Here is a 13,374-nt window from a genome sequence, read left to right on the forward strand (position 1 = left end):
ATCTCTTTCTCTGAATCTTTGATGCTGAAACTCCTTCTTGCTGAAAGTCTTTCTTCACGATCTTTCTCACTATGATTGAGGTATCACTTGCTGTGTGTGGGCACTACTCATACACTAAGAATTTCGAAATATTGAAGAAGAAAAGAAGAGAGGGAGTGGTCAGCCAGATAGGGAGAGAGAAGGCTCAGTTTTTTCTGAATCAGAAGTGTGAGAAGAAAAGTGTAATTTTCCTGAAGCCTTCACTATCTATTTATAGCATTCCACTAGGGTTAGGTTTGAATTATTTGGCATTAAAATAATGAAAATATCAGTTTAAATTTCCTACAAAAGTGGCAGGCCCTACACTAGTGGATTTGGGCCTCACTTTTTGCAATTTTGCAGTTTTACCTTTTCTGCATCTGATTTTCTCAAAAACGCCAATTTTCTAATTCAACCATTTAAATGCCAATTCTAACTATTTAATAACTATAAATAATTATTAAATAATATTGTCATTTATCATATTTATTAATTGAACCATACAAAGTATCATAATTAACAAACATGCCCCTATAAAATCTTTCTTTACAATTTCGCCCTTGCTTAGTGAAAAATTCACAAATAGACATAGTCTAAATTGAGAATTATAATTGATTAATCAAAACCAATTATATGAGTCTTACAAGCAATATTATCTCAACTAGTGCGGGGACCATGGGTCTATATAACCGAGCTTCCAATAAGTAGATCAAGAATTTAGCACTAAAATTCACTAACTTATTTTTTTTGAAACAAAGATTGCAATTTTCAATAAAGCAAATCAGCTAACAAAATAGCTTCCAAACCAGAAGGGACAGACCCCCTACTGGAAATACGATCAGGACATGAACCAGAAGAACGAGCTAACCAGTTAGCCGCTTGGTTCCCAGATCGTTTAACAAACTGAACTGAAATATCAAAACTAGAAAAGGATCGTATAAGAGAAATACAATCCAAAACAATAAGACCAAGAGGAGACAGAATATGGCTCTTGCTAGTAATAGCATTAACCAACACAAGACAATCTGACTCCAATAATACCGCTGTAGGACACAAGCCCTCAACAGTCCTGCTATCTTCCCAACAGGACTTAATCCAACTCAAAGCCTCCTTCATGGACAGCGCCTCAGCAACAACAGGATCAATATCTCCTCGGTGTTTGACAGCAGCCGCAGAAACACACAAACCAGCATGATCCCTGGCAATCCAACCCAAACCATGACTCCTTTCTCCAGAAAACAGAGCAGCATCACAATTAACCTTCAACTCTCCCAAAGATGGTTTAATCCAGTGCTCAACACCAGCACGAAACTGACTAGAAAAAGACGAAGCTCCTCCATTACTATTTTGAGCAGATTTCCAAAGATCAAGGTAAGTAATTGCAGATGAAACAACTCTTTCCACAGAAATAGCCTTATCATTCCAGACTAGATCATTACGGGCCCCCCAAACACTCCAAAGAATCATTGCCAACTTCTCAATATTATCAGTCAAATGAGAAATACAGAAAGCTTCAAACCAGGCACCAAAATCCTCCTCCCCATTATTAATAACCAGCCCCAACCCGCGCTCCACACAAGCTTTGGTAAAAGAGCAGCCGACCATGAGATGGAAAGTGGTTTCAGGTTCAAAATTACACAAAGAACAAACACTATAAACATGAACCCGCTTAGTTTGAAGTGACACTAGAGTTGGAAGACAATCAGTAAGAGCTCTCCAAAGCAAATTCTTAACTTTAGGAGGAAGTTTCAAATACCAAAACTTTCGCCAAAAGCCAGAATTATCCTGCGCATTCCATCTTCCATTTCGCACTTGCAAAGCACGATAGGCACTTCTTACCGAATAGCCACCAAATTTCTCAAACGACCAATACAAGTATCAGTTTCTGGCAATGCAGGCATAGGAATTTTAAAAATGAGCTCCACATCTCTGGAATCAAATAGGTCCTCTAAGAGCTCCATATCCCAACACATCCGACCAGGTTGAAGAAGATTAGAGACAGAACAACTCTGAAGAGCCTCATGAGAAGAGATCACATAAGGATTATCCTCAGAAGGGAGCCACGGCTGGTGAAGAACAGAAATTAAGGCACCCGAACCCACTCGCCATCTAGCACCCATTTTTACCACATCCTGAGCTTCAAATAAACTTCGCCACGCATAACTCGGATTAGCTCCTAATTCAGCATCAAGGAAAGAACCATGAGGATAGTATCTAGCTTGAAAAACACGGGCCACCAGCGAAGTCGGATTGGTTAATAGCCGCCAACCTTATTTACCCAACATGGATAAGTTAAAATCCCTCAGATTCCGAAAGCCCAAACCACCTTTATGCTTATGAAGACACAACTTATCCCAGCTTTTCCAATGAATACCACCTCCTTGAGAAGCTTTAGAGTGCCACCAGAATCTTCCCATGAGGCGATCAATGTCTTTACTGTAATATCCAGATTAAAATAGTATTTAATTTTTTTTTTGGATATTAATTGAGCGAGGATAATTATCTTGTTTCTTTGTGTTGTTAGTGAGTTGATATTATTGCTTAGAGTAGTTGTACCAATTTTCTAGAGAGTTAAAGTTGTATTAACTACGAAAGTAAAATATTATGGTATTTTTACAGAGTAAGTAATCGTTTAATTAAAGCCCAATATGAAGGTCCATTAGGGTTTTATAATATATTTAGTGAGTTTAATTAATTAATGTTAAAAATTCGTAGGTTTGGATAAATTCGCAGGATTAAAAACTGTTTTACTAAAACGATCATATCTAGAGTTCTAGAGCTCGGATTGAGGTGATTTCAGTGGCGTTGGAAAGATAATTCAAAGATCTATCAATTATGTAGAAATAGATTTATCGTAATTTTAACTTTATTGGGGTCAAAATTAGGTTACAAAGTGACGACCTGTTAAGTTTAGTATAGAAACCCTAAGTTTTAAAATTTAAATTTAAAACTTATATCTAACAAATAAGATTTTTATTTAATTATTCTATTTAGAGTTAAATTAGCATCAGATTATAGGGGTTATTTTATTATTTTCTTTTATAGATTTAATTAGATTATAAAACCTAAATCTATCACATTCTTGATACGTAATATGCAGAGTCTCTAACCCTAAGAAAAATAAAACTCAATCTCAATCTCTTTCTTTCAGCCTGAATACAATTCTTAGAGAGGACACTCATAAAATCCTATATCCTACAAGTTATCCATCTCGCTACCTATCAAAGATTTATAATTTTCCTTCTTGTTTCATTTTCTTCTCCAAACAACACTCATGATTTTCATCAACATAACATTGAGATCATCATCACCATTCTAATAATTTGAGATTTCAAGATCTAGCACTGATTAAGAAGAGTCGTCAAGAGGTAAGAGAGTTCTTCCACTTATTGTTGTGAACTTTTAGGTTAAACTATGAAATCTCGTTTTTATTTTTTTCTGAAAATTATCGTCTTAGTAAAATAGTCATATCTCTCTCAATATTGATCCGTTTCCAGCGATTTTTATATATCGTTAGAAAGCTTGTTCGATGATCTAAAATTTTTATCAAGAAACTATTCACCAGTTCGGTGATATTCTATGTCGAAAATTATCATCTTTCTGATGTTGTTGTAAATCGTTTTTTTCATATTCCCAGAAAAAGTACTTTCACTTAAAATACCATAACTCTCTCAATTCTTGTCCATTTTTAATGATCTATATATGGTTTCAAAGCTTATTCAATTTTCCATAAGTTTCATGAAGAAACATTTCGTTAATTCGGAGTTATACTATGTCGAAAAGTTAGTTTCCTTCTGTATCATGTAATTCGTTTCTTGAATCTTGTTCTTCCAAAACTGTTTTGGTAAAATTGTAATATCTCTTTGAATATAATTCCAATTTCAGAGATTTTGGTATCATTGGAAAGGGAATTTAATTTCCTAAAACTTTCATGAAGATGTTATCTTCTAGTTCTGAACCTTTCAATACAAAAAGTTTGTATTTTTGCTAAGTCGTATAATTCGTTACTCCATATTCCTTCTCAGAAATAGTTTCAGTAAAACAATCATAGCTCTCTCAGTTTTAATCCATTTTTAATGATCTTTATATCGTTGGAAAGATAATGGAATTTCCTATAATTTTTATGAAGACAACTTTTACTGAATTAGTGTAGTTGTTGGTCAAAAATAGTAATCTTTCTGCTGTACTGGAAGAGTACGAATTTTAATATTAGGGCCTTGACCCATGTCTTATTATAGGTAGTAGTGACGAGATAACAACTCTTAAGCAGCGGGATTTGAGGTAAGGAAATTAGATAGTTTTGTATGTGTTTATCTACATAAATTTAAATTCTTTATATATTGAAATATGATTTATGATTTGTTATTATGAATATGTATATGGTACTGAGAATGTGTGGAATGGACACAATATGAGTTTGTGAATTGATACATAGATTATGGTTGTATGACTTGTATATGTTGTATGTTGTATTTGTATGTTTCAGGTTGTATGTTGTATGATATATTTGTATGTTGCATGTTGTATGTTGTATGTTGTATGCTAACGTCTCAGGTAAAGTGGGGGACCATGGTGGGGTATGATACGGGATAAGGCCGTTGAATGTAGAGATACCCTACCCTGCATTTTACTGAGTCGTGTATGAGATTGTTATGGTGGGTATGATACAGTGATGTTACCGTTGAATATAGAGATACCCTATCCTATAACAATGGTAGGGCTGCATAGGCCCATGTTATTATATGGGCGATTAGGCCCAGGATATTGTAGGGTCAGGCTAGGCCCGGGTTATGTAAGTAATGGCTATGATATGCCAATATTGTGATAATGTTATTATTATTTATAGTATTGATATGATTATGTTATGAGTATGATATTGGAGTTATGATCTCTGTATATGTGTACGGTGTGAACAAATAGTATAGACTTGTATGGTAAAGGTTTCCATATGTACAGTTATTTGGTTATAGTTATAAAAGAGCATGTATGATATTGCTAAAACTTAATAAATACATTAATGGTATGTGTGATATTATATGGTATTGTTTGATAAGCATTTCCTTACCGAGCTTTTAGCTCACCCCCTTACTTTCCCCCTACAGTATTAGACATGGAAGTATGTATAGTGAGCAGTGGTCGGCCTGTACGTATACTGTGAGCGGCTACGGGCGGACAAACGATCTAGAACGCCGGTGGTGCCTTAGTTTTATTTTAAGCAGTTGATAAATCTAACACAGTGGAAATGCATTATTTAAAATTATTTACTTACTGTATCTTGTTTTACAAATGAAGGATCCTTCTCTGTTGCATTTTGATTTTTTTTAAAATCCACTGTTGTATTTAAATTATTTTTTTATCTTTTCAAATTATGCATGAAAATAGTATTTTTGTAAAATAAGGCAAAATGCGGGGGCGTTACGGTTGGTATCGTAGCCGATCGTCCGTTAGCCCGAAGGATACTCACGGTATACATACGTAAGACCGAAAAGATCCCTCTCACTATTATGTAAGTGTTAGTTTTAATTTTCTTGGTATTGCCATTAATAGTCTTATATGTGATACATATAATTAGAGCCTCATCTTAGGTGGTGCTTAGAGACATCAATAGTACTCTCTATCTCTTATGATTGATTACACTTTTTAGGAAGAAGATGTATAGGTTTATATTTCTTTATTGTCTTGAATTGAACTAGGAAGGACCGTGTTCCTTTCTTGAAAATTTAGAATAAATTATAATAGGAGTTCATAAGACTTTATTTGATAAATAGAATATTACTAGTTAAGCTTGACAACATTAAGTTTAGATATGTACATAGAATCTTCTCTTCCAATAATTGAACTCTTTTGTTTCTTTTAAATCAACCTTTCTTGTAAACATGAAACTAGAAGATCAGTTAGAATCAATGTGAAAGGAACGACCAATAGAGGTGGGGGCTAAGGATGTGTGTTCCGTGACCCACAAATGGTTGATGTTCCGAGAGAACCCAATAATAGTTAAGGCTAACGATCTAATAGAGGTATTGGAAGGACTACGAGCATGACTAAGACAATTTGTTGAAGAGTTTTCACAGCTCGGCAAAATATCACCAACACTAGTAGTGGAACTTGAAGCACATAATGAAATGTACCAATAGCCAACTAAGTACCGACGCATATATTTTCACCTATCTATGAATGGTTGAAGAAGCAGTCTCTACACCTAGCCATGAATGGAAGCCCAACATATAGGAAGTAGGGATGACTTAGAATAGCAGACGCTATACCATCGGGGACAAGATAATTTACGAAACTTACTTATTAAGAAGGATGAAATAATAGATCTTTAAGGAGAAGGTACTATCTTGTTGGATATTCTATAAGTTACACACTCTTAAGTTAGATGGTAAGAAGTATGAGTACCGTATGCAAAGACATTGGAGATAAGTATGTTATAGAAATGAGTCGGAGAGGACGATGCCATCATATAGAAAGGAGTGCGGTGTCTTGAATAGAATCCAAAATGAGAAGTTAGAAAGAGACATGATAAAATTACTAGAGGTAATAACTTATGAAGGTATCTTAAACACTAAGAGATAAGCGAGCATCAACAAATATTAGATTACCGAAGGAAAGTTGTAAACTTTAAACTCAAGGTCATCTACTTGGTGGAGGAGATAACGAGAGAAAAATGTGTATGGTTTCGACAGAGACATTTTCAAAGGAGAAAGACAAAAAAGTCCAGGCACGGCTAACAATTTGGGTACAACATGAATGAGAGACAACTAAGAGGGTGACTACTCGGAATTGATCACAACTACACAACTAAGAGATTGTGGATGCAGCTTTGTGGCAGGTGTACAACAAACAACTATAGAGAGTAGATCGCAAATTCAAAACTTGAGAAAGAGGAGGAATTAGCATTCAAGGGTGACATCCCTAGATTCCAAATACTCACTGATACAACAACAATGGTGTGGAGTATAGCTCAATGAGAAAATGTTAGGAAAGCCTCACTTAGAGACAGAGAAAAGTGAGACACAATTAGGACCAAAGTAACATATATTGAAGAATGTCATGGCATGTCAAGGACTATACAAGTTTTTGATAAGTGTTGGGATTAGAAAATACACTCATGCAACATAAAGGAATTCAAGGCACAACGTAAGCAAAGGATACTACAATCCAATTACGACTTATATTATGGGCAATAGTATAAGTATGTTGGAGTGTCATCTAATGAGAAACTAAGAGGAAAACTCACAAAGTTCACCGCCGAAAAGAGATGGTGTTTCTAGGTCCTATAATGCCCGAGAAGAAAATGACTATGGATTTGTCAAAAGCTAAAATTGTTAAGAGCAAAAAAAAAAAAATATTAGATATTTTTCTCAATCTAAAAAGCCAGTAATAGAGATCTTTGGAAGGACTCTCTCAAGCTGACAATAACTAACTTATTGCACACTACTAAGTCTTGTCCAATTGAAAGTGCAAAAGTTAGAAGAAGAGAAAAAACAAGATAGGTATTGATAATTTGGTGGCGTTTGGATGTAAAATGAGACGCTTGAACGAATTATTGACTTGTGCTTAAAGGTAGTATGGGAAGTAAGAATAAAAAATTCCTGACTAAGGAATTATAAATAGTGAGTCTCCAGTAATAAATCAAATACAAGTAGGGGTATAGGAGGTATAATAGTGATGGACAGAGTAAGGTCTGTTCGGCATAGTTTGCAAATTATATATATATAGTATCCTTACCCTGATAACTTGGATGATCAATACATTATGAGATTGGTATGGTTGACTTATTGTTAAAAGTCAACAAATAATAAATAGTTGGGCTACGATAAGCTATGGTAGGATTGAACTTATTTTAAAGGGGTTATTAGTGTGCTTTCTATGTTTTAATACATATATGTTATAGTCTTAAGTAAATAATCAGTATTGGAATGTATGTTTAAGAGATTTGGAAGATTTAGAGGTACAATTAAGAAGTTGAGATATATATATATTCTTTTTGGTGAATTAAAGAAGGCTACAATATACAGGGCATGAATATGGCTGGAATAATCAATGCTATGATAAGTATGAAATTATGTGATACCTTAGATGGCTAGTATATTAGAAGAAGCAATCATTGAACATAACTATCAGAATCTATCGGCATTGCAGATTCAAAGTTCACCACTATAGCAAGATAATACCAAAGTAGATAAAAGTTAGTATAGAAAACTAGCTAATCTCATAATCAAGTCAACTTGATTGAAGGGGGTAATGGAGGACCAAGCACCATAGGAGAGATTAGCAAAGAAAATACAATATAGTGATACAAGAAAGAGACTACAAAAGGAACCGACAGTGGTTACCTAGGAAAATGGGAAGGCGTGACAAGTGCAATGAATACATGGATAAAGGATATCAAGAGGTGAATGTTAGACAAAAAGGTGGTCGAAATGGATCATTAAATATTTATATATAGAAGACCTTTTAAAGAGCTTAAATGTTTATTTCCAAGTGTCATGGAACAAGTGTCTATCGATGAGTGGGTAACACCTATGAAATTGAAAGAATGACATTGTAGCCTTATAGTAGAAAATCAAGTAGAGAAGTAAGATTTTTATAGGTAATAACATTCAACTAAAGAATGGGAATGATTAAAGACAAGTTTGCATAAGGTCTTCTACCCTACTCTTTGTGTTTGTTATTTTGTATTGTATAATGTGTTCTCAAGTGACATGTAAGGATGTTCATTTAGAGAATAATTAGTGTTACTTTAAATGGCATGTAAGGATGCTCATAGAAGAATAAATAGTTTCACTCTTAATGGCATGTAAGGATGATCATAAGAGAAAGAAAAACTTTTCATAAATTACGAGCATGTGATTGCAAAACTTAGTATTTAAAGCATGTATATGTAAGTTATTATGATGGAGTACATTTTGGTATTTAAGTAATGTATAGAGAAATAATAATACTTAATTAAGTTGTGTATATTTTATGTGTTATGGATTGACCGATAAGACATAGGTTAAATGCATGTTTATTGGGTCCATATATATGGTAGATAATGAGGTAATGCAGTAAGTGGTGAAAGACATGACGACTCAACACCCCGAGTGTTGGTAAGTTAAATTTCGAGGACGAAATTTCTTTTAAGGAGGGTAGAATGTAATATCCAGATTAAAATAGTATTTAATTTTTTTTTTGGATATTAATTGAGCGAGGATAATTATCTTGTTTCTTTGTGTTGTTAGTGAGTTGATATTATTGCTTAGAGTAGTTGTACCAATTTTCTAGAGAGTTAAAGTTGTATTAACTACGAAAGTAAAATATTATGGTATTTTTACAGAGTAAGTAATCGTTTAATTAAAGCCCAATATGAAGGTCCATTAGGGTTTTATAATATATTTAGTGAGTTTAATTAATTAATGTTAAAAATTCGTAGGTTTGGATAAATTCGCAGGATTAAAAACTGTTTTACTAAAACGATCATATCTGGAGTTCTAGAGCTCGGATTGAGGTGATTTCAGTGGCGTTGGAAAGATAATTCAAAGATCTATCAATTATGTAGAAATAGATTTATCGTAATTTTAACTTTATTGGGGTCAAAATTAGGTTACAAAGTGACGACCTGTTAAGTTTAGTATAGAAACCCTAAGTTTTAAAATTTAAATTTAAAACTTATATCTAACAAATAAGATTTTTATTTAATTATTCTATTTAGAGTTAAATTAGCATCAGATTATAGGGGTTATTTTATTATTTTCTTTTATAGATTTAATTAGATTATAAAACCTAAATCTATCACATTCTTGATACGTAATATGCAGAGTCTCTAACCCTAAGAAAAATAAAACTCAATCTCAATCTCTTTCTTTCAAATTTCGAATACAATTCTTAGAGAGGACACTCATAAAATCCTATATCCTACAAGTTATCCATCTCGCTACCTATCAAAGATTTATAATTTTCCTTCTTGTTTCATTCTCTTCGCCAAACAACACTCATGATTTTCATCAACATAACATTGAGATCATCATCACCATTCTAATAATTTGAGATTTCAAGATCTAGCACTGATTAAGAAGAGTCGTCAAGAGGTAAGAGAGTTCTTCCACTTATTGTTGTGAACTTTTAGGTTAAACTATGAAATCTCGTTTTTATTTTTTTCTGAAAATTATCGTCTTAGTAAAATAGTCATATCTCTCTCAATATTAATCCGTTTCCAGCGATTTTTATATCGTTAGAAAGCTTGTTCGATGATCTAAAATTTTTATCAAGAAACTATTCACCAGTTCGGTGATATTCTATGTCGAAAATTATCATCTTTCTGATGTTGTTGTAAATCGTTTTTTTCATATTCCCAGAAAAAGTATTTTCACTTAAAATACCATAACTCTCTCAATTCTTGTCCATTTTTAATGATCTATATATGGTTTCAAAGCTTATTCAATTTTCCATAACTTTCATGAAGAAACATTTCGTGAATTCGGAGTTATACTATGTCGAAAAGTTAGTTTCCTTCTGTATCATGTAATTCGTTTCTTGAATCTTGTTCTTCCAAAACTGTTTTGGTAAAATTGTAATATCTCTTTGAATATAATTCCAATTTCAGAGATTTTGGTATCATTGGAAAGGGAATTTAATTTCCTAAAACTTTCATGAAGATGTTATCTTCTAGTTCTGAACCTTTCAATACAAAAAGTTTGTATTTTTGCTAAGTCGTATAATTCGTTACTCCATATTCCTTCTCAGAAATAGTTTCAGTAAAACAATCATAGCTCTCTCAGTTTTAATCCATTTTTAATGATCTTTATATCGTTGGAAAGATAATAGAATTTCCTATAATTTTTATGAAGACAACTTTTACTGAATTAGTGTAGTTGTTGGTCAAAAATAGTAATCTTTCTGCTGTACTGGAAGAGTACGAATTTTAATATTAGGGCCTTGACCCATGTCTTATTATAGGTAGTAGTGACGAGATAACAACTCTTAAGCAGCGGGATTTGAGGTAAGGAAATTAGATAGTTTTGTATGTGTTTATCTACATAAATTTAAATTCTTTATATATTGAAATATGATTTATGATTTGTTATTATGAATATGTATATGGTACTGAGAATGTGTGGAATGGACACAATATGAGTTTGTGAATTGATACATAGATTATGGTTGTATGACTTGTATATGTTGTATGTTGTATTTGTATGTTTCAGGTTGTATGTTGTATGATATATTTGTATGTTGCATGTTGTATGTTGTATGTTGTATGCTAACGTCTCAGGTAAAGTGGGGGACCATGGTGGGGTATGATACGGGATAAGGCCGTTGAATGTAGAGATACCCTACCCTGCATTTTACTGAGTCGTGTATGAGATTGTTATGGTGGGTATGATACAGTGATGTTACTGTTGAATATAGAGATACCCTATCCTATAACAATGGTAGGGCTGCATAGGCCCATGTTATTATATGGGCAGATTAGGCCCAGGATATTGTAGGGTCAGGCTAGGCCCGGGTTATGTAAGTAATGGCTATGATATGCCAATATTGTGATAATGTTATTATTATTTATAGTATTGATATGATTATGTTATGAGTATGATATTGGAGTTATGATCTCTGTATATGTGTACGGTGTGAACAAATAGTATAGACTTGTATGGTAAAGGTTTCCATATGTACAGTTATTTGGTTATAGTTATAAAAGAGCATGTATGATATTGCTAAAACTTAATAAATACATTAATGGTATGTGTGATATTATATGGTATTGTTTGATAAGCATTTCCTTACTGAGCTTTTAGCTCACCCCCCTTACTTTCCCCCTACAGGTATTAGACATGGAAGTATGTATAGTGAGCAGGGTCAGTTCTGGTACGTATACTGTGAGCGGCTACGGGCGGACAAACGATCTAGAACGCCGGTGGTGCCTTAGTTTTATTTTAAGCAGTTGATAAATCTAACACAGTGGAAATGCATTATTTAAAATTATTTACTTACTGTATCTTGTTTTACAAATGAAGGATCCTTCTCTGTTGCATTTTGATTATTTTAAAATCCACTGTTGTATTTAAATTATTTTTTTTTTATCTTTTCAAATTATGCATGAAAATAGTATTTTTGTAAAATAAGGCAAAATACTGGGTCGTTACATTTACAAATTTCAAGAGGGACTAAAAAGACACTCATGGTGTAGGAAGGTAAGGATTGGATCACTGACTTCAATAAAACCTCCTTTCCCGCTATCGACAGAAGTTTACTATCCCAATTCTGAATACGCTTCCTAACATTCTCTTTCAAAAAACCAAAAGCCGCATTCTTATTCCGACCAACCATACTTGGCAGACCCAAGTAAAAACTGTTCTCATCCGCAGCATGCATATGAAGGGTGGACAAAATACCAGAGCGAACACTATCAAGCGTGTTGGAGCTAAAAAATACAGAAGACTTATTAAGATTTACCTTCTGACCCGAAGCCTCCTCAAACTTATGCAACAACTCCAAGACACGATGAGCCTCATCCATAGTGGCCGAGCAATAAAGAAAACTATCATCTGCAAACAACATATGAGTGACATAACGGGCTCGACGAGCCACACGGCAACCATGGATCCACTTCTTTTCTTCATAAAGCCGAATTAGTGCTGAGAGACCCTCTGCGCAGATGATGAAAAGATATGGAGAAATAGGATCCCCCTGACGAATCCCTCTAGTTGGAACAATCGGCCCAAGAACTTCTCCCCCATGGACGATGTTGTAAGAAATAGTATGCAGACATTTCATTATCATCGAAACCCAGCCAGTGGAGAAACCCATGCGAAGCAAGATAGAATGCAAAAAAGACCACTCCATTCTATCATAAGCCTTGCTCATATCCAACTTAAGAGCCATACAACCGTGTTTACCTTGCTGTTTACGTCTCAAGTAGTGGAGGATCTCAAATGAGACCAAAACATTGTCCGAGATGAGACGACCCAGAATGAAAGCGCTCTGAAGCTCAGAAATCACCTTAGACAATAAACCCTTGAGACGGTTAGCCAAAACTTTAGAAATCACTTTGTACAGCACATTACACAGAGCAATAGGTCTCAAATCTCCCATAACTACAGGCGTTTTCTTCTTAGGAATAAGCACAAGATTGGTAGCATTAAGATCTTTAGGCATCACCTTATTCCGAAAAAAAATTCTGAACAAGCCGAACCACATCATGACCCACAATATGCCAGCACTTCTGATAAAACGCAGGAGTCATCCCATCAGGACCCGGAGACTTATCAAGGTGCATCTGAAAAACCGCTGAGCGAACTTCCTCTTCCAAGACCGGTTGAAGTAACATAGCATTGTCGTCATCACTTATCGAAGGCTGAATTTTATCTAACA

General features: G+C 34.1%; 1 protein-coding gene across 1 annotated transcript; it reads right to left on the bottom strand.

The window, feature by feature from the left end:
• Positions 1-786: 786 nt before the first annotated feature.
• Positions 787-13,158, bottom strand: LOC115710882 (uncharacterized). Its single transcript, XM_061112494.1, has 4 exons — positions 12,215-13,158; positions 2,297-2,454; positions 1,858-2,194; positions 787-1,816 (listed from the first exon to the last, which is right to left on the bottom strand). Exons 1-4 carry the CDS (start codon positions 13,156-13,158, stop codon positions 787-789), a joined length of 2,469 nt encoding a protein of 822 aa, XP_060968477.1.
• Positions 13,159-13,374: the final 216 nt, after the last annotated feature.

Source organism: Cannabis sativa, chromosome 3 (assembly GCF_029168945.1).
Source record: "Cannabis sativa cultivar Pink pepper isolate KNU-18-1 chromosome 3, ASM2916894v1, whole genome shotgun sequence".
Taxonomy (NCBI): Eukaryota; Viridiplantae; Streptophyta; class Magnoliopsida; order Rosales; family Cannabaceae; genus Cannabis; species Cannabis sativa.

Bases quoted from the DNA above. Each gene is read 5' to 3' on its own strand.
- LOC115710882 (XM_061112494.1), bottom strand. From the start codon at position 13,158: ATGCCTAAAGATCTTAATGCTACCAATCTTGTGCTTATTCCTAAGAAG. The intron at 2,455-12,214 runs GTCAGTGATCCA...TGGATATTACAG, and splicing joins GGAAAGGAGGTTTTATTGAA to TAAAGACATTGATCGCCTCA. The intron at 1,817-1,857 runs GTAAGAAGTGCC...GCGAAATGGAAG, and splicing joins AGAAATTTGGTGGCTATTCG to ATGGAATGCGCAGGATAATT.